Here is a 24041-nt window from a genome sequence, read left to right on the forward strand (position 1 = left end):
GAAGCCCCATTGGTATTCTTAGACTTAAAAAATTTTGCCATCAAGCCATCATGTTGTACTCCTAAAAATATACAGCTTTTGTCAATTGTTTCTCAGTAAAACTGGAAAAAATAAAATAAAATTTTTGCCAACCTAGCAGGCAGAAAATGTTATTTTATAGTTCAGTTTTGTGTTTCATTCTTATAAAAGATAAAACTTAAGAGTTGAGGTATTATATCTGATTATTTAGGGATTATGTTGATTTAGGGGTATGGATTCTCTCCCAGCGTTTCAAAAAAATAATTATCTATCCTACAAGTATTGGTTGAATGTTTTTCTATGACAAGTATTGTATCAGAGTCAAAGATGAAAGGTATTCTTTGCTTTCATGTTACTCATAGTCTATGAGGAAACATAGATCAGTAGATAGTATGTTGCATTATGTATTAATAAATTGTATAAGAGCGTTATTTAAAAGATTTAAAGATGGCAGAAGGAAGCAGTGATCAAACTGGGATGGAGGAGCAAAGATCGTGTTCAAGGAAGGATTACATTTGAACTGGGTCTTGGATGATGTTCACTCAGTAGAAAAGAGAGGAAAGGGGGATCCAGGCAGAGGGAACACTGTTAAAGTCATGGAGGTCTGATACAACACAGGGAATCTAGTGGAACTACAAGTAGTTTGATGTAGCTAGAGCATGAAGTGCAGGAGGGAAGAGTTTGGAAGAAGGCAGAAAGGCTAGATAGATCCTGGAGGGTCTTGTTCATTGTAAACGTCATGGGGAGGTCTGACCTATTCCATGCTTCATCGGAAAACACCTAAGCAAGGTAAGAGTAATGAGCAGATGAGGCAAAGCAAATACTTTCTTCTTCCTTAATGATAGGAGACATCTATTTCCTCCAAATAGGAAAAAAATTAAATGCTGTTAAGATTTGTTATATTTCAGTAATTAAAGAAAATTCTATTTCTCTTTGTTTTAGCGGAGTTAGTCACAAAACTTTATGAGGCAGCTGTGAAGAAAGTTCCCAATAGTGAGGAATATCACTCTCACCTCTTCATGGCCTATGCCAGAGTGGGCGAATACAAGAAAATGCAACAGGTAACTTGATGCCCAAACCTCCTGGGCTGCAGGATTTTCTATTAATGTGGTTTAACTGCAGTGGTATGTGTGTCTGCATGTGTGTGTTTGCATATATGTGTAGAAGTGAATCTATGTATTTGTGTGTGGAGATCAGCCAGTTATTTTTTGTGTGTGTTTTAAAGATGAACAATTATTCAAGTTCTTTAAATGTTTTCTTTGGGAAATGTGATTGTTCCTTTGTGGCCTGATGGTATGTTTTGTTTGGTTCTGGTAAGTTGGCTGCAGATTGTCTCACTGCATCAGATTGCTGTTATATTTTCAGAAAATGGGCAGAAATCCTAGAGCAAAAAATGAACAGACTATAAAAGGATTAACTGTAAAAGTTTACATCTATTTTGTAAATTTAACTGTTTATATAGCCTGCTAAGATTTTTAAATCCATGGGGGGAAAATCCCTATTGCTTGGAATGCTTGTTTGTTTTTTTTTTCCTCTGGATGCAGCTTATCTGCCAGTTAGCACATTTTAGGTGCTCCTTGTATACATGTGAAGGAGCCTCATTTGGATACATTTGGACTAATAGGTGCATACAACTGATATCCCAGAGAAATGAAATTTGCACTCTTAAGCTCATAAAGGGTTATGATGTCAAGCTAGACTTTTTAAAGAAATGCTTTGTTTGTGGATATAATATGTTCGGAAGGCTGAGCTTTCCTACTTGGATTTTTATTTTGTCTTGTTTACTTGAAATATCAAACTATAACAATAGACAGGTAGACCAGGGAGGGTGGAAGATACTATATTACGATAAACCCTTTCTCTTTCAAATCAATTTTTGTATTTGCTTATGTAAGTTTTTAAATTGGAAGAGTTTTTTTTGGCCCAAATGTAATTCTTTGAAGAAATTTTATCATTATTTTATTTATTGTTGGAGTATTGATATGTTCTCAGGAAAAATATTCACAGATTATAATTTTTCTTTTATTGTAAAATGGGTATATATTTTTTAAATTGGCAACACTAACATATATACATATAAATCCTTAGTATCATTTTTACTTCTAGGAATATGTTTTTTGTTTTTTGTTTTTAAATTTATTTTATTTATTTATTTTTAGCTGCGTTGGGTCTCCATTGCAGTGCACGGGCTTCATACTGAGGTGGCTTCTCTTGTTGCGGAGCACGGGCTCTAGGCACGCGGGCTTCAGTAGTTGTGGCGCACAGGCTTAGTTGCTCCATGGCATGTGGGATCTTCCCGGACCAGGGCTCGAACCCATGTCCCCTGCATTGGCAGGTGGATTCTTAACCGCTGAGCCACCAGGGAAACCCCTAGGAATATGTTTTAAGTAAAGTATATTAAATGTACATTAATACAGACAGTTAAAGAAATTATAGTTCACCTATATGGTAGAAAAAAATGCAACACCCCACCCCCCCCAAGTGGTACTGTGTGTCTTTATTTGTTGACATAGAAAGATATTCCCAATACATGTTAATTGAGAAGAGCAGGTTGTAAAATGGCCTTCTCTCACTCCCCTCCCCTCCCCCCTTCCTTATTAAGTATATGTACCGAAATGTTGCCAGGATATAGGGCTGTGGATACTTTCCATCTTAATTTCTGTTCTTTCTTTTTTTTTTTTTTTTAAGCATGTGTTAATTTTATGATCCCACGAAATATATTTTTGAATATATATTATACACACACTTACAAAATAACAAAAAGTACAAGTTCATGCAATAGCAATATTAAGGTAAATTTTGAAAAAGGGAAAAAAATAATCTGCCACTTGAACAGATTATATTTTTGTATGGTTTAACTTTACATGTTGCCAGAGATATATACAATTTTGCATCTTGCTTTTTGGAGACATTGCTTTGATGTGGCTTAGTAGTTATGGTTTCTTAATATGTTTTAACCATAGCTTGCTTTTGCATTATTTTAGTCTAATATATTGGAAGAATGGAGTCCTCTAGTGTTAAATGTCTTAGAATGGAATGTCTGATTTTTATTCTGCCTTTGTTGCTGCTTAAGGTAGTTACAGTTCTTAGCTTATGTGTATGCTTATTTTGAAAGGGGAATGTCAGTCTGGGGTAATAGGTATTTTATAAATTACATGTTATGTTTTATAAGGGCTTCTGTTTTGTTCACTGCTGAATCCTCACTTCTTATAAGAGCATCTGCATGATAAACGTTTGTTAAATAAATGAGTGATTTGCATAAACTGGTGGAGGTAGGAGGGAGGGAAGCCAGGGAATCAGAAGATTTAAGGACTTCTGCCCCACAGATCATCTCTGGCAGGTAAATTTAAAACCACCTTGAATAAAGAGTTGCTAGTCATTCATATGGTGACTAGACTTTCCTTTTTCTGTAAGTGACATTCCTATTCTCTGAGTCACCAGTTTGCAGCCATGTTTTTCAAATTTCTCTCTGGTCAAAAGGTTTCTGTAGCAGCAGAATGCTATCACCTATAAGACAGTAAGGTGTGGGCATGAAATTTCTCTTTTATGTTAAAAGTTCATGTTAATTTAATATTCTATTCCTTTTTATTTCTGTGTGTCATTATAAAAATGTTTTCTTTCCCCAAGTTATCAAATAAAATTGGTTTTCTAACACTTTCCATTTCATTTCTCCAGTTTGGTGTTAAGAGCAGGGACCTCAAGCCCTTCTAGACTCTCCTTCTCATCCTCTATGTCCATTTTGTCTCCAGATCATCTTGATTCTACCTACACAGTGTCTTTGAGGTCTCTCTCTCTCTCTCTTTTTTTTCTTTTTTTTGGCCACGGGGCTTTCGGGATCTTAGTTCCTGGATCAGGGATCGAACCCATGCCCTCAGCAGTGGGAGCTTGGAGTCCTAATCACTGGACTGCCAGGGAATTCCCTGAGGTCTCTTTTTCTATTTGATCTACCTCATCCTGGTTTAGTTCTTCATTGCCTCACCTCTTCTTTCTCCCTATTTTCTTTCTTCACAGTACTGCTAAAATACTCTTCCTAGAAGAGTATAGATTTATACATATCACTCGCTTACTCTGTATAGACTCCTTTTGGAATGCCTTATAACAAAGGTACCTCTGTCTACCTTTTAGCCCTTTTCCCTTCTCCTGCTCTTAATTTTTTGTTTCAGCTAGATGTCCTACTTGTTCTTGTCAACACATGTCTTTTCTTTCTTTAATGTTTTTGTTTAATTACTCATTTTGCTCCTACTTCGAATTGATTCACTCACTTATCCATTCACCCCAAATAATTGTATTATTTGTATATGTATTCTTTTTTTTTTTTTTGCTGTGTATGTATTCTTACCCCCCATCTTTGCCTATAGACATTCTGTTTCACCTTCAAGGTCCATCTGAAAGACTGCTACTTTGGAGAATGCTCTTACCTACTTTTCCTTAAAAAAAGAAAAAGAAAGGAATAAACAAACTTACTAACCTTGCCTTCCTTGGAAACACCCTAGTGTGGTGTTTTTGTTTTTGTTTTCTTTTTTTTTCTTTGGCCGTGCCACTTTGCTTGTGGGATATTATTAGTTCCCTGACCAGGGATCGAACCCGGCCCCCGGCGGTGGAAGTGCCAAGTCCTAACCACTGGACTGCCAGGGAATTCCCTGTATAGGATGTTTATTTTTATTGCCAAGAATATTTTAGTCGTTTGAATATTTGTCTTATCTCTTTCCCTCGCCTTGGGGATCGGGACTCAATCTTTGTATCTTTGGCAGGAATAGACATTTCCTTCCACTTAATAGGGGCTCCATGTATTTTTTCAAGTGGATTGAAGATAGGCAAAAGATTAAAAAATAAAATAGTAACTGTGATAATTAGCTGACAGAGTTCTTAGCATTGATTACTAGTTGGCAATTATGGACAGATTCTCAGTTTTACATGAATAGATCTACTTTGCTCCTTTGTGCCATGTTCCTACTTCTAAGTATTTGCATATTCTACATTTCACAATGAGAGGGTTCAGTTCTAATTAATGGTATATTGAAAGAACCTGAATATTTTCCTAACCTAAGAATTATTTTTTGAATTATGTCAGAGTAATTTTATCTGATTTTGAAGTTTAAATATACTGTCTGGATTTCTTTGTTTTACTATAACTGATTAGTGCAATGGCTTCAGTAAAGTTTATTGATATACATTCATAACCCAACTTTTGTTTTTGCTTGGTAGTCTACCAGAACTATATTGGATTGCAGTATTCTCTAGGAACACTGGGCTTCAGTTTGAGAAAATCTGATTCAAAAGGTGAAATATCATTCTTGATGTTGTAAAAATTCACCTTTGGGATTACCTCTATTGTTATCCTATAGAGAACAACCATCAAGTTACTAGGCACTTACAGTAACCAGAATATGTAAACATGTTGCTATTTTCCTAGGAAACTTCTTGCCACATGTCTAGGTCATTAATTACCCTCTGTATGATGTTTTCTAAATTAAGTATTTATGGCTTTCTCTCTTTCAGGCTGGCATGGCTCTATATAAGATTGTCCCCAAAAACCCTTACTACTTTTGGTCTGTGATGAGCTTAATAATGCAAGTGAGTATGGCATTCAGAATGGGATTGAGATTTGTTTTTATTTTTGTATATAGTAATTGTCCTTAATGTGTCCTCTGAACATCTTGGGTAATGTGTTGCAGCGTGTGTCAAATAGGGATGTGACATATTGTCAGTTGATTTTTTTGAGTTGAGGAGTTTTAGTGTTCTTTTTGAGTTGATATATTGGTTTATTTATGTGTAGCACAGAGTGTATTTCCCCTGAATCTTAGATCCATTACTGGGTTACTTGATCAAGTATGAGCCTCGAAATGTTTGATATTTTAACTTGAGGTTTGTCTTTAAGGCACTATTGTTGGTTGTTGAACAGATCATTGAACTGGGTGACCTTGTTTCATCACTTCTGCTTTCTGAGCCTCAGTCTGCTCTTTTGCAGAATGGAGATGCTCATCTCCCAGAGCAGCTATAAGTACCAAAATAAGATACTGTGTATGAGAGGATGGGGAGGAAGGAGTTAAAATGTAGCAGTTAAGAACAGAGAGGCTCTGGGTTCAGACAGGTCTGCTTTCAAACATTGGCTTCACCAGGTCTCTTGAGCTGTTGGGGAATCTTTTAACCTTAGTTTAGCTATAAAATAAGCATAATAGCTACCCTGAAAGGTTGTTTTCAGGGGGTAAATGAGCTCTGAGCAGAATCTTTGGCAATGTTAAAATGATTAATATCATGCTAAGGTAACTGTAGCTAATAGTAAGCCATACTGTAAATAGAAGGAATTGGCATTTCGCTTCTAATATGTGAAGGTCTCAAGAAGACATCTCAAAGGTTTTTGACTCCTTTGAATACCTGGTACCCTTTATATATACTAAATAGTATAAACATATCCCCTCTTAACATATTTCTAGAAAAAAATGTATGAATGGCCTAATATTTAAAAGTTAGGTCATATTGTGGAAACATGTATTTCAAGAATGCATAAGATAAGAATCTTTAGTAAAGAAATCTTCTATAAAGCAAACCACTCTCTAATGTATCTTCTTGGCAAGTTCAAATTAGGTCTGATATTTGACATAGTGGGTTGATAATTATGTGCCAAAGTCACAATAATGGTCTGCATGGTAATAATATAAATAGTGCAAACATTTATCTTTTCTCCTTTAGTCTATATCAGCGCAGGATGAAAACCTCTCAAAAACGATGTTTCTGCCCCTTGCTGAGAGAATGGTAGAAAAAATGGTAAAAGAGGACAAGATAGAAGCAGAGGCTGAAGTGAGTAATTTAAGCCCCACTTTGTATTTGCATGTTTTTGATGTTGTTATAATATTACGAACTGTTGCTTTATTCCATTTAGAGAACTGGGTCCTCACTCTTGCCTTTTGTGTAAATGTGAAGCTTTGGAACTCCCTAGCCTAGGTATAATGAGTGGAGGAGCTGTTTCTAGCATGTTTCCAGAACGTACTCTCTGCTGAGATATAGACAGGAGAGATACTATGGTCTGAGTCTCACTGTTAATTTCATCTTATTTGAAGATATAGTGTTCTTTTCTGTTAGATAGCTTTTAAAAAACATACAAATGACTTATCTTTTTATTATTGAAAAGTTTCAATGGTTGCACTTCTTGTTTGTTTTTTCTGTAAGGTTGAACTTTATTATATGATCCTAGAACGTTTGGGAAAGTACCAGGAAGCCTTGGATGTCATCAGAGGAAAATTAGGAGGTAATTTTTAGAGTTTTCTTAAAGTTTTTTTTGTTTTGTTTTTCTATTTAAACATGACAAATTTTATTGTGGAAAATTTCTTCCACATACAGAAACAAAGATACAAAGTCTTTAAAAAATCACTTGTGATCATTTTAGATTCTTTCAGGTTTTTCTGTATTTATTTATTTATTTTTTTTATTTATTTTTTTTTTTGTATTTATTTTTAAAAAATAATTTTTAGTTGAAAATAATTCATGGGGACTTCCCTGGTGGTGCAGTGGTTAAGACTTCGTGTTTACGATGCAGGGGGCCTGGGTTCGATCCCTGGTCAGAGAACTAGATCCTGCATGCCACAATTAAGATCCCACATGCCGCAGCTAAAGATCCCGCATGCTACAATGAAGATCCCACATGCGGCAACGAAGATCCCATGTGCCGCATCTAAGACCCAGCATAGCCGAATGAATGAATGAATGAATGAAAATAATTCATGGATTCAGAAAATTCAAGGAGTATGATTTTACCCCAGATCTCCAACCCTCTGCCCTCTACATCCTTCTCCAGTTACCTGTTCTGTATATCCTTCTAAAGTAGTATCTTTCCCCTCCCCCTTCCCTTTTTTTTTTGTTTTTGGGGTCCTAAGTTTTATTCAAGAACTCATACTTCCAGATAATTGAGTTTTGTTTTGTTTTGGTTTTTTTTTTGATGTGGACCATTTTTTTTGAAGTCTTTTTTGTATTTGTTACAACATTGCTTCTGCTTTATGTTTTGGTTTTTTGGCCATGAGGCATGTGGGATCTTAGTTACCTGACCTGGGATCAAACCTGCACCCCCTGCATTGGAAGGTGAAGTCTTAACCACTGGACTGCCAGGGAGGTCCCCAGATAATTGAGTTTTAATCCTCATCTTCCTCCTCTTCTTCATCTTTTTTTTTTTTTTTTAAAATAAATTTATTTATTTATTTATTTTTGGCTGCTTTGGGTCCTCATTGCTGCACGCGGGCTTTCTCTAGTTGCAGCGAGCTGGGGCTACTCTTCGTTGCAGTGCGTGGGCTTCTCATTGCGGTGGCTTCTCGTTGTGGAGCATGGGCTCTAGGTGTGCGGGCTTCAGTAGTTGTGGCACGTGGGCTTCAGTAGTTGTTGCTCGCGGGCTGTAGAGTGCAGGCTCAGTAGTTGTGGTGCACGGCTTAGTTGCTCCGCGGCATGTGGGATCTTCCCGGACTAGGGCTCAAACCCATGTCCCCTTCATTGGCAGGCGGATTCTTAACCACTGCGCCACCAGGGAAGCCCCTCTTCTTCACCTTGAGTAGTCTGAAAGTAATGCAGTCCTTAACTTTCTTTGCTGTTAGCAACTACGCGTAACCAATCACATAAGTTACTCTTCTTCAAATATTTTTTGGTGAGATATTTCAAATACCTTTTGGAAAAAGCCACCTCAGAAGTTACAGTAATCTTGCTTTTGCTTCTTTCGTTTGTTACAACACCGCCACCAAGATTCCCAGATTTTCCATTCACTTTGATTCTCTCCTGAAGAAACTGCTCAAAATTGGCAGCATCCATGATTCTACCTTCTGCAGGATGGGTACAGTCTAGAGTAAACTTCAGGACCTGCTTCTTTTTTTTGCCCCCCTTCACCACAAACTTTTTCCCGGGTGCCATGGTGGCAGCGGAGGCAGAAAGGGGCCCCCTACTTTTTTAAACCACAATTGAGAACATACTGTACCTTGACCCTAAGAGTAATCTTACTCAGCACAATGTTCTTATTAAATATTTTTTTTCTTTAAAATTTTTAAATGTTTATTCTGTCTGTCCTATGAAGGCATTTGAGTTTGTGACCTTTGCTCTGCATACTCTTAGACCCTATGTTTTTTTACCTAAACAGTGTGTCTTAGAGATATACCTCACTACCTCACTCTCTTTAATGGCTGCCCAATGTTCCATAGTATAAACGTAGACAGTTTACTACATAGCTCATCCTTGAGGGGTATTTAGGCTATTTGCAAGGAACATCTTTGCTATAAGCCAAATTGCCCTCTAAGAGGCTACAGTGTGCATTTCCACCAGCTGTATTTGCTATTAGATTGTAAGACGGCCTGTTTCTTTGCATATTTACCCACCTATGTTATCAAAATGTTAGATCAAACTTTTAAAAAAATATTTATTTATTTATTTATTTGGCTGGGCCGTGTCTTCGTTGCCATATGCTGGATCTTCCTTGCCGCGTGCGGGATCTTTAGTTGTGGCATGTGGCACAACTCTTAGTTGCGTCACATGGGCTCTAGTTTCCTGACCAGGGATCAAACCCGGGCCCCTTGCATTGGGAGTGTGGAGTCTTAGCCACTGGCCCACCAGGGAAGTCCCATATCAAACCTTTTATGTTTTTCAATGAGATAGGTAAAACATACCTTACAGTTTTTATTTAGTTATGAGGGAGGATAATTATTTCTTCATTTATTTAAAAGCCATTAATATTTTCTTTTTCTCTGAGCTGCTTTTTCTTATCCTTTTCCTATTTCTAAAAATTTGGTTAATCTGCTTATTGATTTGCAAGAGTACTTTACATGTTAAAGAAGTTAGCTTTTTTCCATTGTTGTGAAAATACTTCCTCCTTTGTTGTTGGAAAACTGATTTGTATGAACTTCATAGATAGCGTTAACTATTCCCTTATTTTTGGACACCTATGAGATTTTGGTTCCTAAATATTTACACATCTTTGATTTCCTTAGGAGAAATTCGTGGGAATGCAGTTATCGTTTTGACAACCCTGTTTTTTTAATCGTGCCTTTATGGTTATTGGGAGTAACTAACTGTAGATGAGTAGCCTCAGAACTCTCATTAGGTCCAGCCATTAAAAAGACTTTGTTTTTTACAAGTATGTATATCCTTTACTAGACTTTGTGCTATCACAAAACTGTAATAGTAGCTGAGTTAACTACTTTAATTATATAAAATGTAGGAAGAGTTTTGTTTTTATTTTTATTTTTAATGTTACTTTCTAACTTCAGCCTCCTTGCAGGTGGGTACAAGTCAACTTTCTGTTTTTATTCAGTTAGGTTGTAGTTGTATGGATAATTACAATTTAGATTCTCTATAGAAAATTCATAATGTAATTGTTGGCATCCTTAATCTGCTAAACCATTCTAAAAGGACGGGGCATATCTAATTTGTTCAGAAATATAGTCCTAGTTTTTTTGTTCCCAGCTGTTGGAAGAGTTTGATTCATCTCTGTTCTTTTTTTATCTTCCTCATAACATCTCCCCTTTCTCATCTCATTCCAGTCCAAGCTTATTCAGTGTTTTGGAAGTGTATGGATGGTCTGTCTATGGTCTAAATATATCAGGTCTAAATATACCAGTCCTTAGATGCTGTTGGGATTTTATGTGTATCCCACATACTAGATCCTCAACTCAAGACATTCTGGATCCTTGTATTTTACAGAAGAAAAGGATTAAAAAGTTTAGTATCAGAAATATACGATTTTTCTTTTCAGGAAAGTAATCTTTAGTGAGATAGTAGTTTGTACCTAATAGTGGTCCCATTTTCTAAGAGAGTGAATAAGAAAATGTGACAGCTTCCTTCTTGTATATGGATTTTGTTCTGGTTTCTGAGCAGAAATGAAACCAGCTTACCAACTTTTATAACTTTTAATTGTAGAGAAGTTAACAAGTGAGATTCAGAGTCGGGAAAATAAATGCATGGCTATGTACAAGAAGCTGAGCAGGTGGCCAGAGTGCAATGCCCTTTCTCGGCGCCTCTTACTGAAAAAGTAAGTAGATGCTTCTTTTTGGACTATGAGACTGGAGTGGGGCTTTCAGGTCTCACCATTGATTTTTTTGGTCTATATCTTTTGAGATTTCTGGGCATAAAGTGAAATCTTTTAGTTGTGTGTTCTGGATATTTTTTTAACGTTTTTAATGAGCCTTCATCTTTCAATAAAGAGGTGTAATGGAACTTACGCCACCAGGGTGCTAAGTATTCAGAATGAATGCTGAAAAGTCATTAATTTGTCAAACTCAATATTGGTCTAAAAGAGAGAGCCTCCCCTTAGCCCCCCTAGAAAGCACTAATGTGGGGAGTTTTCTGTTAAGAATATTAGTTTTTTATTAAGGGCTGCATGAGCTTTTTTTTTTTTTTTTTTTTTAATTTATTTTGGCTGCGCCAGGTCTTATTTGCGGCACGCGGGATCTTTGTTGTGGCAGGCAGACTTCTTAGTTGCAGCAGGCAGACTTCTTAGTTGCGGCATCCCGACTAGGGATTGAACCGGGCCCCCTGCATTGGGAGTGCGGAGTCTCATCCACTGGGCCACCAGGGAAGTCCTGAAAATATTAGTTTTTTAGACCTGGTCATTTTATTGAAGGAAAGAGTAGTTTCTTGAAAATGTTTGACTTTGAAAATGCCTCTGGAGTTGTTGCCCTTTTAGGGCTGTAGAAGAAACCCAGAGGGAAGGTTGGGCTTCTCCTAGTAAAGACTAAAATATAACTTAGAAAATAAGTTGAATAACATGGTTCCTCAGGCAGATTTGTCACAACTTGGGTTTAATCCTGTGTGCACCATTCAATCTGATTTTAGCTCAGATGACTGGCAGTTCTATCTGACTTATTTCGATTCTGTCTTTCGACTGATTGAAGAAGCCTGGACTCCTCCTGCTGAAGGTGAACAGTAAGTTGTCTTCTTTCCTGAATTACAACACTTTTTAGTATGGTGTAGCAAAATGATTTCATTGTAAGCCTAATTGAGTTCTCTTTTTCTGTCTCAATAATGTATCTCTTTCAAAGCAAGACTTTTTCCATTTTTAAATTTTAAAATAAATATGTGTTCATTGTAAAAATCTTAAATTAGTACAGAAATGTATGGTGTGGAAAGTGTTAGTTCCTAGTTTTCCTATCATCCCAGGATGATTTTTTTCTTTTTCCAGTTTTATTGAGATGTAATTGACACAGAAATAACTCTTGATAACAGTTTGGTGTCTCCCAGATTTATTTGGAAAAGACAGTTTGGTGTCTTTTCTTCCGATTTATTTATATTATGCATATACTAACATAATTATTCTTATTTAACATAAGAATGCAATTATGTTATGTGTAATGGTTTACAACTTCGTATTTCACCCCCTAAACTGTATCTTGGGCATCTTTCCATATATGGTGCATACAGATCTGATTAATTCTTTTTAATGACTTAAGAGAACTCCATTTTAGAAATGTACCAAATTCATTTAATCTGTCTGCTGTTGATAGATACTTGTATTGTTGCTGATTCCTGTTTTGGGGGCTATTACAGACAATAGCACAATAAATATAAATGGGCTCTTTTAAAAAAGTGAATAACAAAATAGGATTTATGATACCAATTATGAACTGAGGCTTACTTTATAATATTAAGTAAGTCATCTAATTTTTCTCAGCCTCATTTTTCTAGCAATAAAATTTACTTATGTTTTTAATTAGGTAATATTTTATATATGCAAAATTATTCATTCTTTAAGAAAGAGGTAGAGGTCGTTAGTCACTCTGCAATAATCAAATGCCAAAATTGGGAGGAATCATATGCCATGTTAACTGTCAGAATATGCTCATATTTCTCTTTTATTCTAATTTGTGTTGTTTTATAATTATCAAAGTACTTTCTGTTATTTTTCATTTGTTTCTTGAAATCAATTTGGCTTGACTTTAAGTTTTAGGATGGACAATAGAGGCACAAAATACCTTTTTCATGTGTTTATACCTAGCTCTTTAGAAGGAGAAGTACATTATTCTGCAGAAGAGGCTGTGAGATTTATAGAAGATCGGATAACAGAAGAATCTAAAAGTTCTCGCCATCTCCGAGGACCACATCTAGCTAAACTGGAGCTGATTAGACGTTTACGACGTCAAGGTTTTAATGATGAGTACAAACTGGGTAAGAAGCTGTAATGATATTTGGGAACCCTGGAGAAGATACAGGGATGCCCTCAGTACCCAAGTGCAGTATCTATTCTCTGAAGCCTACAGTGATAAAGTTGTGTTTGAGAAGCAAATGTCTTCATAACCTGAAAATATTAACTAATGAATGGATCACTTATAAAATTAGCCCTCAATCACACGTGCAGCTCGGCTTAACTTTAGCATCTCTCCCTATTCCATCAGTCTTCGTCAGGCGTTCTTTTGCTGACCCAGCAATAATGTCAAAATCAATTTCAAAGTAAATAGCCAGTTTTATAAAAGTTTCAGGATTTCAAGAAGTGAATGAAAGGTTTCTTGAAAATCTACTCTAAGCACTCACAAAACCATTGACGAAATAACATCTGGCAGAGTTAGAGCAGTTAAAGAGCAGTTAACAGTTGAGGAGAAAATTTATTAGGACAATGACAAGATGGGAGAGAAGTATGATTTGGATAGTAAAGCATTAAGAGAGGCCTTCAGGAAATTTGATGAAGCCCTTAGAGGTTTTTGTAAAATGGTTCTTTCTGAGCTTACTGCATAAGAAATAAATGTTATCATATTGTACTAATTCACAGTTTTATGGGGAAAAAAGCACCACTCCCCCCAAAATCAGTAATTCTTTGATCATACTAAGAATTAGCTTTAGTTTTAATTATACCCTAAATTTTTTAAGTTTAAGAGAATAAACTTTAAAATTTTTTTAGTTTCATTTTTTTAAGATAAAGCTCCAAAGAAACCTTTTTTTCCCACTCATCATTATAGAAATTTAGTTCTCATTAAAAGTTGATTAACTTTAAGGAGGTTTTTTTAGGGACCAGTTGTCCTGAGATGATGAACATTTCTCAATACCTAAAACCTATCCTAGAACATCTTTGTCCATTTTAATCATGTAATTAATGTTCTTTGCAGCTCATTCTAAAATTAACTGTGGCTATCTCTCTGTCATTCCCTATGTAGATTATTCACAACCAATTTTGAATTCCATGTTGACTTCTTTCTTTGGGTCTACCTCAGTCACTTTAGTTGGTGTTTGTTTCAGAATTGCAAAGGAAAATTTTTATGTGACTTTCAGCAAGATATTGTTAAAGTATATTGCAAAGAATTGCTTTCTTAAGATTTCCCTGATGGTCCAGTGGTTAGGACACCGTGCTTCCACTGCAGGGGGTCTGGGTTCGATCCTTGGTCGGGGAACTAGGATCCCACAACCCGCCTGATGTGGCCAAAAAAAAAAAAAAGAGTTGCTTTCTTTCCAAAGCTGGATATAAACCTATTTGGATCTGCTTTCACACTTCCTATATTCATCCCCTGTCTTTCTCTTCTCTCTCACCAGCCTGAATCTTACAAATTGGTGAATCTTACAAATTTGTCTCCACACACAAAAAAATTTTTTTTCTTTTTTTTTTACCAGACCAGTGGGTGATTCTTAGTCTCTTTTGGATCACAGAGGCCTGTGAGAATCTGATTAAAGCCATGGAATCTCTGTTCCCAGAAATGTGTGAGCAGGACCAAGACCTAAAATCTTACAGAGACCTTGTTAAAAATCTCTGCTTCCTAAGTCTAGTCCAATTTGAGAGTATTTTACTTTTATTATTTTTATTTTTAATTTGAGGAAAAATAAAATGAACTGGTAGCTTTCTGCATATCCAGGTTTAAATTTTCCATAGTGAGTGACTTTGGAGTTATTGGCCCGTGGCTCTTCCCATTTATTTTCTCTTCTGTTGGTGTGCCTGTTAACAAACACTACCTTTCATTTAGTTAACATATATTTAATATTTGTTAAGTAGTTCAGGAACTGTTGTGGAGAAAAGCATGTTTGTTTAATGTTTGCATATAAACTTAAGTCTTTATTTAAACTTCAATGAAAACTTTTAAACTATTTAAACTTTAATTGAATGAAAAACTTCACATTTCCTCAGTGTAATAACAGGTAAACTGAGTTTGCAAGAGTCAACTCCTTTTTAGTATTTATTTTTAAACTGGCAAGCTATCTTCCGGCCCTCATTGTCATCCTCATTCTCATTCAAGCAAAATTTTCATTTAATTGAAATAAATGTTTTTCAAGTCAGACTTCTCACTTAAATTAGAGATTGCTTCAGTCCATGAATAATTTAGTGATATTTCCCCCCCCCCCCCGCTCTCTCTTAGGTGATCCAGAAGAATTAATGTTCCAGTATTTTAAAAAGTTTGGGGATAAACCTTGTTGTTTCACAGACCTCAAGGTGTTTGTTGACCTCTTGCCTGCTACACAGTGTACAAAAGTAAGCAGAGTTCTGTTGGGTACCTGTATTTATTGCAACTAGGTTAAGTGTTTGGGTTTCCTTTCTAAAATGGGTGAAAGTGGTGAACATGAGATATCAAGATATTGCTCTATCAAGCCAAGTAGTCTAGGTGCTATCAGATTAAAGGCATGATTTCTTGTAAAGTTGAGCCGCAATGAGAATAAGCCCCTGGTAGATAATTGGATTCTTCTGTTCTGTGTGTGTGTGTGTATGTATGTATGTATGTGTATATATATTTTTTTGAGATAATTGTAGATATACATGCAGTTGTAAGAGAAATAATACAGAGAGATCTGTATACCCTTCACCCACTTTGTCCCAATGGTAAGATCTAGCATAAGTATAGTATAGTGTCATAATTAGGAAACTGACATTGATAAAATCCACTGACTTATTCAGATTTCATCAATTTTACATGCATTCATTTGTGTGTATATGTGTGGTGTGTTTGTGTGTGTATATTTAGTGCCGTATATAGTGCGTATGGATTCATGTGACCACCACCTAGACAAGATGCATAGAAGTTTCACCACCAGGGTCCCTCCATGTGCTCCCTACACTTTTTTACCCACAGCCACCTCCCTGTATCTCCTCCTTTCCCCATCCCTCTCCCTCGGCAACTACTGATATTTTCTATTTCTATAATTTTGTCATTTTAAGAATGTTATATAATGGAATCATATTATTTGTAACCTTTTGAGATTGACTTTCTTTACTCAGCGTAATTCCCTGGAGATTCATCATGTTGTTACGTGTACCATGTCCATTCCTTTTTATTGCTGAATAGTATTCCATGGTATGGATGTACCACGATTTCTTTAACTTGTTGGAGAACATGTGGGTGTGTCCAGTTTTTGGCTATTACAAATACAGCTGCTGTGAACATTTGTATGCATGTTTTTTTATGGGAACCTAAGTCTTCATTTCTCTGAGAAAAATGCCCAGTAGTTCAGTTGTGGGGTCTTATGGTAGCTGCACATTTAGTTTTTTAAAGAAATGGCCAGACTTTTCCACAGTGGCTGTATCTTTTAAATTCCCATTAGCAATGTATGAGTCATCTGGTTTCGCTGCATCCTCATCAACATTAGGTGTTGTCACTATTTTTTATTTTAGCCATTCTAGTAAATGTGTAGTGATGTTTCATTATGGTTTTAATGTACATTTCCCTACTGGTTAATGCTGTTGAACATTTTTTCATCTGCTAATTTGCCATCTGTATTTTCTCCTCAGTGAAGTGTCTGTTATTGTCTTTTGCTCATTTTCTAGTTGATTTATTTTTTTACTATTGAGTTTTGAGAGTTCTTTAGATATTCTAGATACAAGTCCTTTGTCAGATATATGGTTTCAAATATTTTCTCCCAGTCTGTAGCTTGTCTTTTCATCATCTTAACAGGATCCTTTGCAGAGCAAGGTTTTTTTTTTTTTTTTTTTTTTGCCATGCCATGCAACTTGCGGGATCTTAGTTCCCCGTCCAGGGATCTAACCCAGGCCCTGGCAGTGAAAGCACTGAGTCCTAACCACTGGACCACCAGGGAATTCTCAGAGCAAATTTTTAAAGTTTGATGAAGTCCAGTGGACTTTCCTTTTAATATCTTGTCTTTGATTTGCTCAAAACTGTAGCAGTTAATTGCTGATTATGTCAAATCATGATTCATTCTTGCTGAAGCAGTCTGAGACTCTAAATCTAAGGGATTTTTAAAAAATAAACTTGAAGGCCTAAATAGACATTTCTCCAAAGAAGACATACAGATGACCAGCAGGCACATGAAAAGATGCGCAACATCGCTAATAATTAGAGAAATGCAAATCAAAACTACAATGAGGTATCACCTCATACCAGTCAGAATGGCCTTCATCAAAAAGTCTGCAAATAATAAATGCTGGAGAGGGTGTGGAGAAAAGGGAACCCTCCTACACTGCTGGTAGGAATGTAAATTGGTACAGCCACTATGGAGAACAGTAGGAAGTTCCTTAAATAATTGAAAATAGAACTGCCATATGATCCAGCAATCCCACTCCTGGGCATATATCTAGAAAAGATGAAAACTCTAATTCGAAAAGATACACACACCCCAGTGTTCATAGCAGCACTGTTTACAGTAGTGAAGACATGGAAGCAACCTAAGTGTTCATCAACATATGAGTGTATAAAGAAGATGTGGTATATATATATTCAGTGAAATATTACTCAGCCATAAAAAAGAATGAAATATTGCCATTTGCAGCACCATGGTTGGACCTAGAGATTATCATACTAAATGAAGTAAGTCAGACAGGGAAAGACAAATATATGATATCACTTATATGTGGAATCCAAAAAATAATACAAATGAACTTATTTATAAAACAGAAACAGACTCACAGATGTAGAAAACAAACTTATGGTTACCAAAGGGGAAAGGGGGGGAAGGGATAAATTAGGAGTATGGGATTAACAGATACAGACTACTATAGCAAAATAGATAAAAAGAATTTACTATATAGCACAGGGAACTATATTCAATATCTTGTAATAACCTATAATGGAAAAGAATCTGAAAAAAATAAATAGCCACATCACTTTTCTGTATACCTGCAACTAATACAATATTGTAACTCAACTATACTTCAATAAAATTAAAGAAAAAAAAACCTTTAATTTTGGAATAACTTTACATTTACAGGAAAGTTGTAAAGATAGTAAAGAAGGTTATACTCTACCCTTCGCCCAACTTTCCCCAACATTAACATCTTAAATTACAGTGGTACCTTTGTCAAAACTAAGAAACTAACTTTGGTACATTACTGTTAACTGGCCTCTAGACTTTATTTGTATTTCTGTAGCTCTTCCATTAATGTCCTTTTTCTTTTCTGGGATCTAAGCCTGGGTACCATATTGTAGTTAATTGTCATCTGTTGGGAGTTTTTGATGTGATAGAATCAATGTAAATCAATTATATGTATATCAACATCATGTAAAGAAATACTGATACATATCAAGAGAGTCTGTGACTTTGGTCAGCTTTACTCATAAAAAACTCTAATTAGTGAAGGTTGGAAGTCTTCCTATCACAGGCCTACCACAACCTGTTCTTCCAGAAAGCCTCTATCCTCCCCATATGGAATGAGTGAAACTCAATGGGAGCACAGTGGCAATGACTAGAGTATTTGTTTGGTGACCATATCCTTAGCTCACCAGCACTTCATACTTTGGCAGTCTTGAGGTTACACATCTAAGGCAAATGGAGCAGTGCATTCTCAAACTGGTAAGGAGCCAGTGGTCTCTACTGGGTTCTGAAATGACTGCCACTGTTCACTTTGGTTTAGAAAAAGTTGTTCTTGGGTTGCTGTGCTTATAGGGCACAGGCTAAGCTTTAGAAGTTTTCTAGATAAATTGTAACATATCCAGAAAAGAGGGTTCTGGGTTATAGAAAGACTTGAAGCCTATGAGAGAGAAATGGTTGAGTGGAAGAGATAGGTTTGGTATGGTGATGACAGAGTACTTTATTTCTCATAATTTGAAAAGCTCTCCTGTAGAAGAGGGAAGAGAACAGGGCCAGCAAGAAGTTGTTTCAGGGAATTAAGAATTTGGCTCAGTGAGAGAAAGATCTTTTTTATAGTCACAATTCTCTAAAAAACACTGTGTGAGTTTCATGTTACTGGAGGGATTTAAGCAGAAAATAAAACCACGTGGGAGAGATTCATTCACTAAGTGTTTGTTGCACATATTATGTGCTAAGTGCTAAGGTAGGGAATGATTGATCATGTTTTGTAGTGCTTACTGTCTTGTAAGTTAAAGCATCAAATGATGGGAAAGCATTAGAGGAATGCTTATATTGCATTTAGCTGAGATTCATATAGGTTTGCTAGCATAAATTTTAGTACCAGAAGCTCTGCTTTATTGGCATGTTTGAAAATCTTAGATCGCCTCTGTGACCCCATATACTAATAATCTACTGGGAGGAACCTTCTAGAAATAGTGAAATACTAGCAGTGATGAGGTGGTCATTGTTCAGTGAGACAAAGGATTTAAAGCTGTTGCAGTGAGTTTTGTAGTCCTGTGTAAATTTTTAATTGAGAGGGGTAATTTTGCTGCCACAACTTTTTAAATGTAGGATGACTTCAATAGCTAAAAATCCTGCCACTCAGCAGTATGTTTGTCAGAGGATTGCAAACTGTCCAAGTAAGGTTCAGACTGAGAACTGTTGTCCCAATGAATTAGGAGACGCATTCTAAAATGGGACTGGCCCCTAAGAGGGGGCCATTGAGTCCAGTTATCCTGAAGAGGCTCACCCATAGAGACGTTTTTATATTTTGTTTCCTTTGCCTTGGGGTTTTAAGCTAACAATAAAATAATTCCAGTTTTTAAAGAAGCTTTTTGTGTAGCAGTGAAACTGTACAGACTAGAATAGCAAATGAATGTATTGTTTCATGACAAAACCTGTTTGGAAGATTCTTTAGCATTCAATAAAGAAAGCCTTAATAATAAACATAACTAGTATATAAAATAGCTTACAAGAATGGAAGAGCTGGCAATAGAAATTATATAGGCATTTAATCAAAAACATGAACACTAGTGTCACAGTTTCTTTGTTACAAATGTGATTATCTGATCGTAATAATTAAAATTAAAATTCATACAATTGTAGAAAATTGAAGTAAAGTCATTACAGATGTGAAACTACATGTTGAGTAGGATTTTTATTTTAATTTAATTTTTGTTTCCAAAAATTACATGTATAAATTGAAAAAGTCAAATAGTGCTACAAGGCTTATATTGAAAAACAATTGCAGCTCTTTGCCTTCTCCAGCCCTGATTCTGGCTCTGTACAGGCAAATCACTTTCAACCCTTAACTGCTTCTTCTGTTATTTAACTCCATATTTCTAAATTATAGGCTTATTTAGCTATTTGTTTATTTTTACAGTTATAGTCTTCATCTATTGGTATCTTACTGTGGAAGGCAATAATTTTGTTCATAACATCCCACTTCTCCCCTTACCTACTTTTCCCCCAGTATAGTTTAGTAATTATGCAGTATTTATATTTTAATGACTAAATATTCACAGCTGAGCCACTTTGTATATGGAGATTACCTTTCTTAACTTTCTTTCTTGGAGTTAATATTTTTTTGTTCAGCTCACCCCAATCAATCTGACAGAACCATAAAAGTTTAAAACTCCTCTTAGCGTATTCTGAAACATGAGGTAATAGATCTGTTCCATTCTCCCCTTGAGTCTACAGTGTCTCTGGTTCAGTATCTCCTGGGGGTAAAGAAAACCTGTGGCTTCTGCTGGGTTTAGGAAGTCAGTCAGTGAGCTTGGGGAGGGGTCTAATTTCTTAGAATTTAGCAAATTCTTCTGTTTCAGTCCCACCAGCACTTTAGCTTTCAGACGTACCTCTTGCCCTTAATTTCTGAGTTTTCCAAGGTTCTGTGGCTGGAAGAGGCTTGCTGCTTATTGGTGGTCTCCCCATTCATACTGTTGGATTTCAGCTTTCTTGGCCCTGTACATTGGTTATTACTTACCACCTGCCCTTCTGCTTTTTATCTTTTGAAATCTTGTTAATGTTTATCATTTGCTGTCATCTCTTCACATGTTCTTGATCCTTTTGGGTTGATTCCTTTTTTGTTCTTTACTGTCATCCTAATAGGATCTTGGAAGGGAGTGAAAATAGCCTGTGTTTAATACATGTGTAACTGGAACTGGTTTTTTTTGCTTTAAAAATAATTTATTAGTTTTGGATCACAAAATATAGGGAAGACACAAGGGTGATGCCTGTGACCCCTTGGCTGCACTTCCCATCCATAAACACCTTTTAGAACCCCAGACTCGTGCTGCCCAAGCATTCTCTCACATCCTAACAGCTGCAGAGTATAGTATACGACCATGTAGGAAGTTTAAACAGACACCCTGTACATGATGCAGGGGTCCCTTCTCACTTTTGCCAATATTGCAACTGTACTGGTTGTGGAACTGGTGTTCTTAAAAATTTATACCGAATTTAGAGAATTAAAAACATTTTATTGCAAGATGTTACCATTGGGGTGGAATTTCCTGGCAGTCCAGTGGTTAGGGCTTCACGCTTCCACTGCAGAGGGCATGGGTTCAATACCTGGTCAGGGAACTAAGATCCCGCATGCCGTGCGGTACGGCCACAGGAAAAAAAAAAAATGTTACCATTAGGAAAAACTGGGTGAAGGGTACATAGGATCTGTCTGTGTTATTTCTTACAATTGCATGCAAATCTATAATTATCTCAAAATTAAAGCTTTAATCAAAAAAACAATTTAAGGCTATTGACAGGACAACCATTCCTTTCAGTGTATAATGTTTCCTTTAAGAATTTATTTGTAGTATATCAATATAATAGGTTTGTTTTGGGGTAATTATTCTTTTTTACAGTCTTCCTAATTAAACTTTTTCATTGCTACATTACATATTATGTCAATGTGTTGTAATTTAGGAAACATTTTCACGGTTCTTTTAATCTTTTAGTGCATATACTACATGGTATTAACATAATACTTTTGGCCAGCAATGAATGCGTGTGCCAGTTTCACTGGAGTTTTACCAGCACTGTGTGCTGTTAGAAGTGTTTTTGTCTTGGCAATTTTGGTAGATAGAAAATGGTATACTAAAGGGGTTTTAATTTGTATTTTTTCTTGATACCTTTTTCTAGACCATTTCAGTATTTGTTAATTATGGCCTACTAAAGACTAGTTCTGTTTTGAGACCTGTACTTCTTTTTTTTTCTTTCAACTTTGCAGTTTATTAATCAGTTACTTGGAGTTGTTCCTTTGTCAACACCAACAGAGGATAAGCTGGCACTGCCTGCTGACATCAGAGCTCTGCAGCAACATTTGTGTGTGGTGCAGCTGACAAGGTTACTTGGCTTGTACCACATGATGGATAAAAATCAGAAATTGAGTGTGGTCAGAGAATTGATGTTAAGGTACCAGCATGGACTAGAATTTGGTGAGCAGCCTTTCAAAATGTGCAGTAGTTCCCTGATCTGCTAAGATTTAGAAGTCAGTTTTTTATCTCTCATAGCATGCTGTTGTAATGCTTTTGGCAAGGAAAATATTTTGTCAAGTGGGAACACTATCCAGGTAATAAAATGCAAAGCCTTTCTTAAGCTTGGAGTTTTAAAAATTATAATTGGCTCCCAGATATCCATATTCTTCCTGATCTGGCCAGCCAACTCTTTATCACAGTGGGGCTCAGATGAATTGCAGAGTTTATGATAATTGTCATATTTTCTGCTTATAGGCCTTAATATTCTGAATATATAGACTGTGTAAATGAACAAAAAGAATTGTAAATTGTGAGATAAATATTTAGTTTAGAAGTAGATGATCTTCAGATTGCTTAGATATGTGTGGTAAAATATAAATTATCTGATTAGATGATATTAGTATTTCTCTAACTGTATTCTAAAAAATTAGGTGAAGTAATGAGCATAATACTACATTAGTTGTACATGGCTCTTGGATTCTGTTCTTTTCTTCACCTAAAACCTCCTTCCAAATCTTGCTGCTCTCCTTTTGGGACCATTTGGAATACCACCTCTATTCTGGAACCCTTCCTTCTGCTCCAGCTGAGTGTGGTCTCACCTTCTTTTGACTCTTTTGATTCATGGCTTATATTTTTCTTCTGGTATTTACTCCATTCTTATTAGTTTCTTTTCCTCTTTTTCTCTTCTTCCTCCTGTCACTTTCTTGCTTTAAAAAAAACTCCTTTGGGGCAGTAATAATTGAACAAATCTTAAAATACAGATATGATTTTTTTTTTCCCTATAGGGAAATCCTGTTTGAAAACCGAATTGCAATTTTCAGACTATTACTGTCTCCTTGCTGTCCATGTGCTTATTGATATATGGAGAGAAACAGGTAAAGAGCAGTGATTTCAGTTTAACTTTACTCTTTGTTTTTATTGACTATAAATCCTTAGACTAAGTATATAATCCAAGAATTTGATTTATGCTTTTAGGTTTTTCTTCCTTGCCCTTCTCCAGGGTGCTTCTAGAAGAACCAGAGCCTCCAAGTATCCTCCTCTCTGTAATCAGGATAATCTTAAATCAGTGGATATCTGTTCTGTTTTAAAATATTTCTGAATAGTGAGTAAACAACCTATTACAAAGTTACAATAATTAAAATACAGAGAAACTGATTCAGACATAGATGTATGGGTCCATGGAATAAAATAGCCATTTTTGTTCACTTCAATTTATATAGGAAAATACACTTTTTTTGGAATATAGTTCAGATTAGTCCATTTAAGACAAATATATACTGCATGGTAAAGGAAGCATCATGAGTCATTAAGCAAGAGAAGGATGATTCAAAAGATGGTACTGAGATTGCCTTTTCTTTAGGTCTCACCTTCTGACATTTTCTCTTATTAGCAGTTTTTGAGAAAAAATAACTTTAGCTACTTATTGCATATTATTCATGAGAATAAACTGCAGAAGAAACAGGGCTGGGAGACAGTGCTGTGCAAGACAGACACAACCCTGTCCTCATGGGTCATTTAACCAAGCACTCAATTTTGATACTATCTTCCTCATGCTTAAAATCCTTCAGATATGCCCTATTTTCCTGAGGATAAAGGTCAGCC

General features: G+C 35.9%; 2 protein-coding genes across 3 annotated transcripts in view; one reads left to right on the forward strand and one right to left on the reverse strand.

Moving 5' to 3' along the window:
* Positions 1–24041, forward strand: part of NAA25 (N-alpha-acetyltransferase 25, NatB auxiliary subunit) — a 73943-nt gene that overhangs the window by 15323 nt on the left and 34579 nt on the right. For both annotated transcript variants that reach the window (XM_059894987.1, XM_059894988.1), the window contains exons 4-13: positions 961–1079; positions 5518–5592; positions 6709–6816; positions 7186–7264; positions 10900–11011; positions 11815–11904; positions 12974–13143; positions 15312–15424; positions 22193–22400; positions 23225–23314. In XM_059894987.1, the coding sequence (XP_059750970.1) occupies positions 961–1079; positions 5518–5592; positions 6709–6816; positions 7186–7264; positions 10900–11011; positions 11815–11904; positions 12974–13143; positions 15312–15424; positions 22193–22400; positions 23225–23314 (1164 nt within the window). The remainder of the gene's footprint in view (positions 1–960; positions 1080–5517; positions 5593–6708; positions 6817–7185; positions 7265–10899; positions 11012–11814; positions 11905–12973; positions 13144–15311; positions 15425–22192; positions 22401–23224; positions 23315–24041) is intronic.
* Positions 8575–8904, reverse strand: LOC132347748 (large ribosomal subunit protein eL22-like). The gene has a single exon (XM_059894537.1). The coding sequence runs from the start codon at positions 8902–8904 to the stop codon at positions 8575–8577; it is 330 nt and encodes a 109-aa protein (XP_059750520.1).

This window comes from Balaenoptera ricei, chromosome 14, assembly GCF_028023285.1.
Source record: "Balaenoptera ricei isolate mBalRic1 chromosome 14, mBalRic1.hap2, whole genome shotgun sequence".
NCBI classification, from domain to species: Eukaryota; Metazoa; Chordata; class Mammalia; order Artiodactyla; family Balaenopteridae; genus Balaenoptera; species Balaenoptera ricei.

Excerpts from the sequence above, each read along its gene's own strand:
- LOC132347748 (XM_059894537.1), bottom strand. The coding sequence starts at position 8,904 with ATGGCACCCGGGAAAAAGTTTGTGGTGAAGGGGGGCAAAAAAAAGAAG.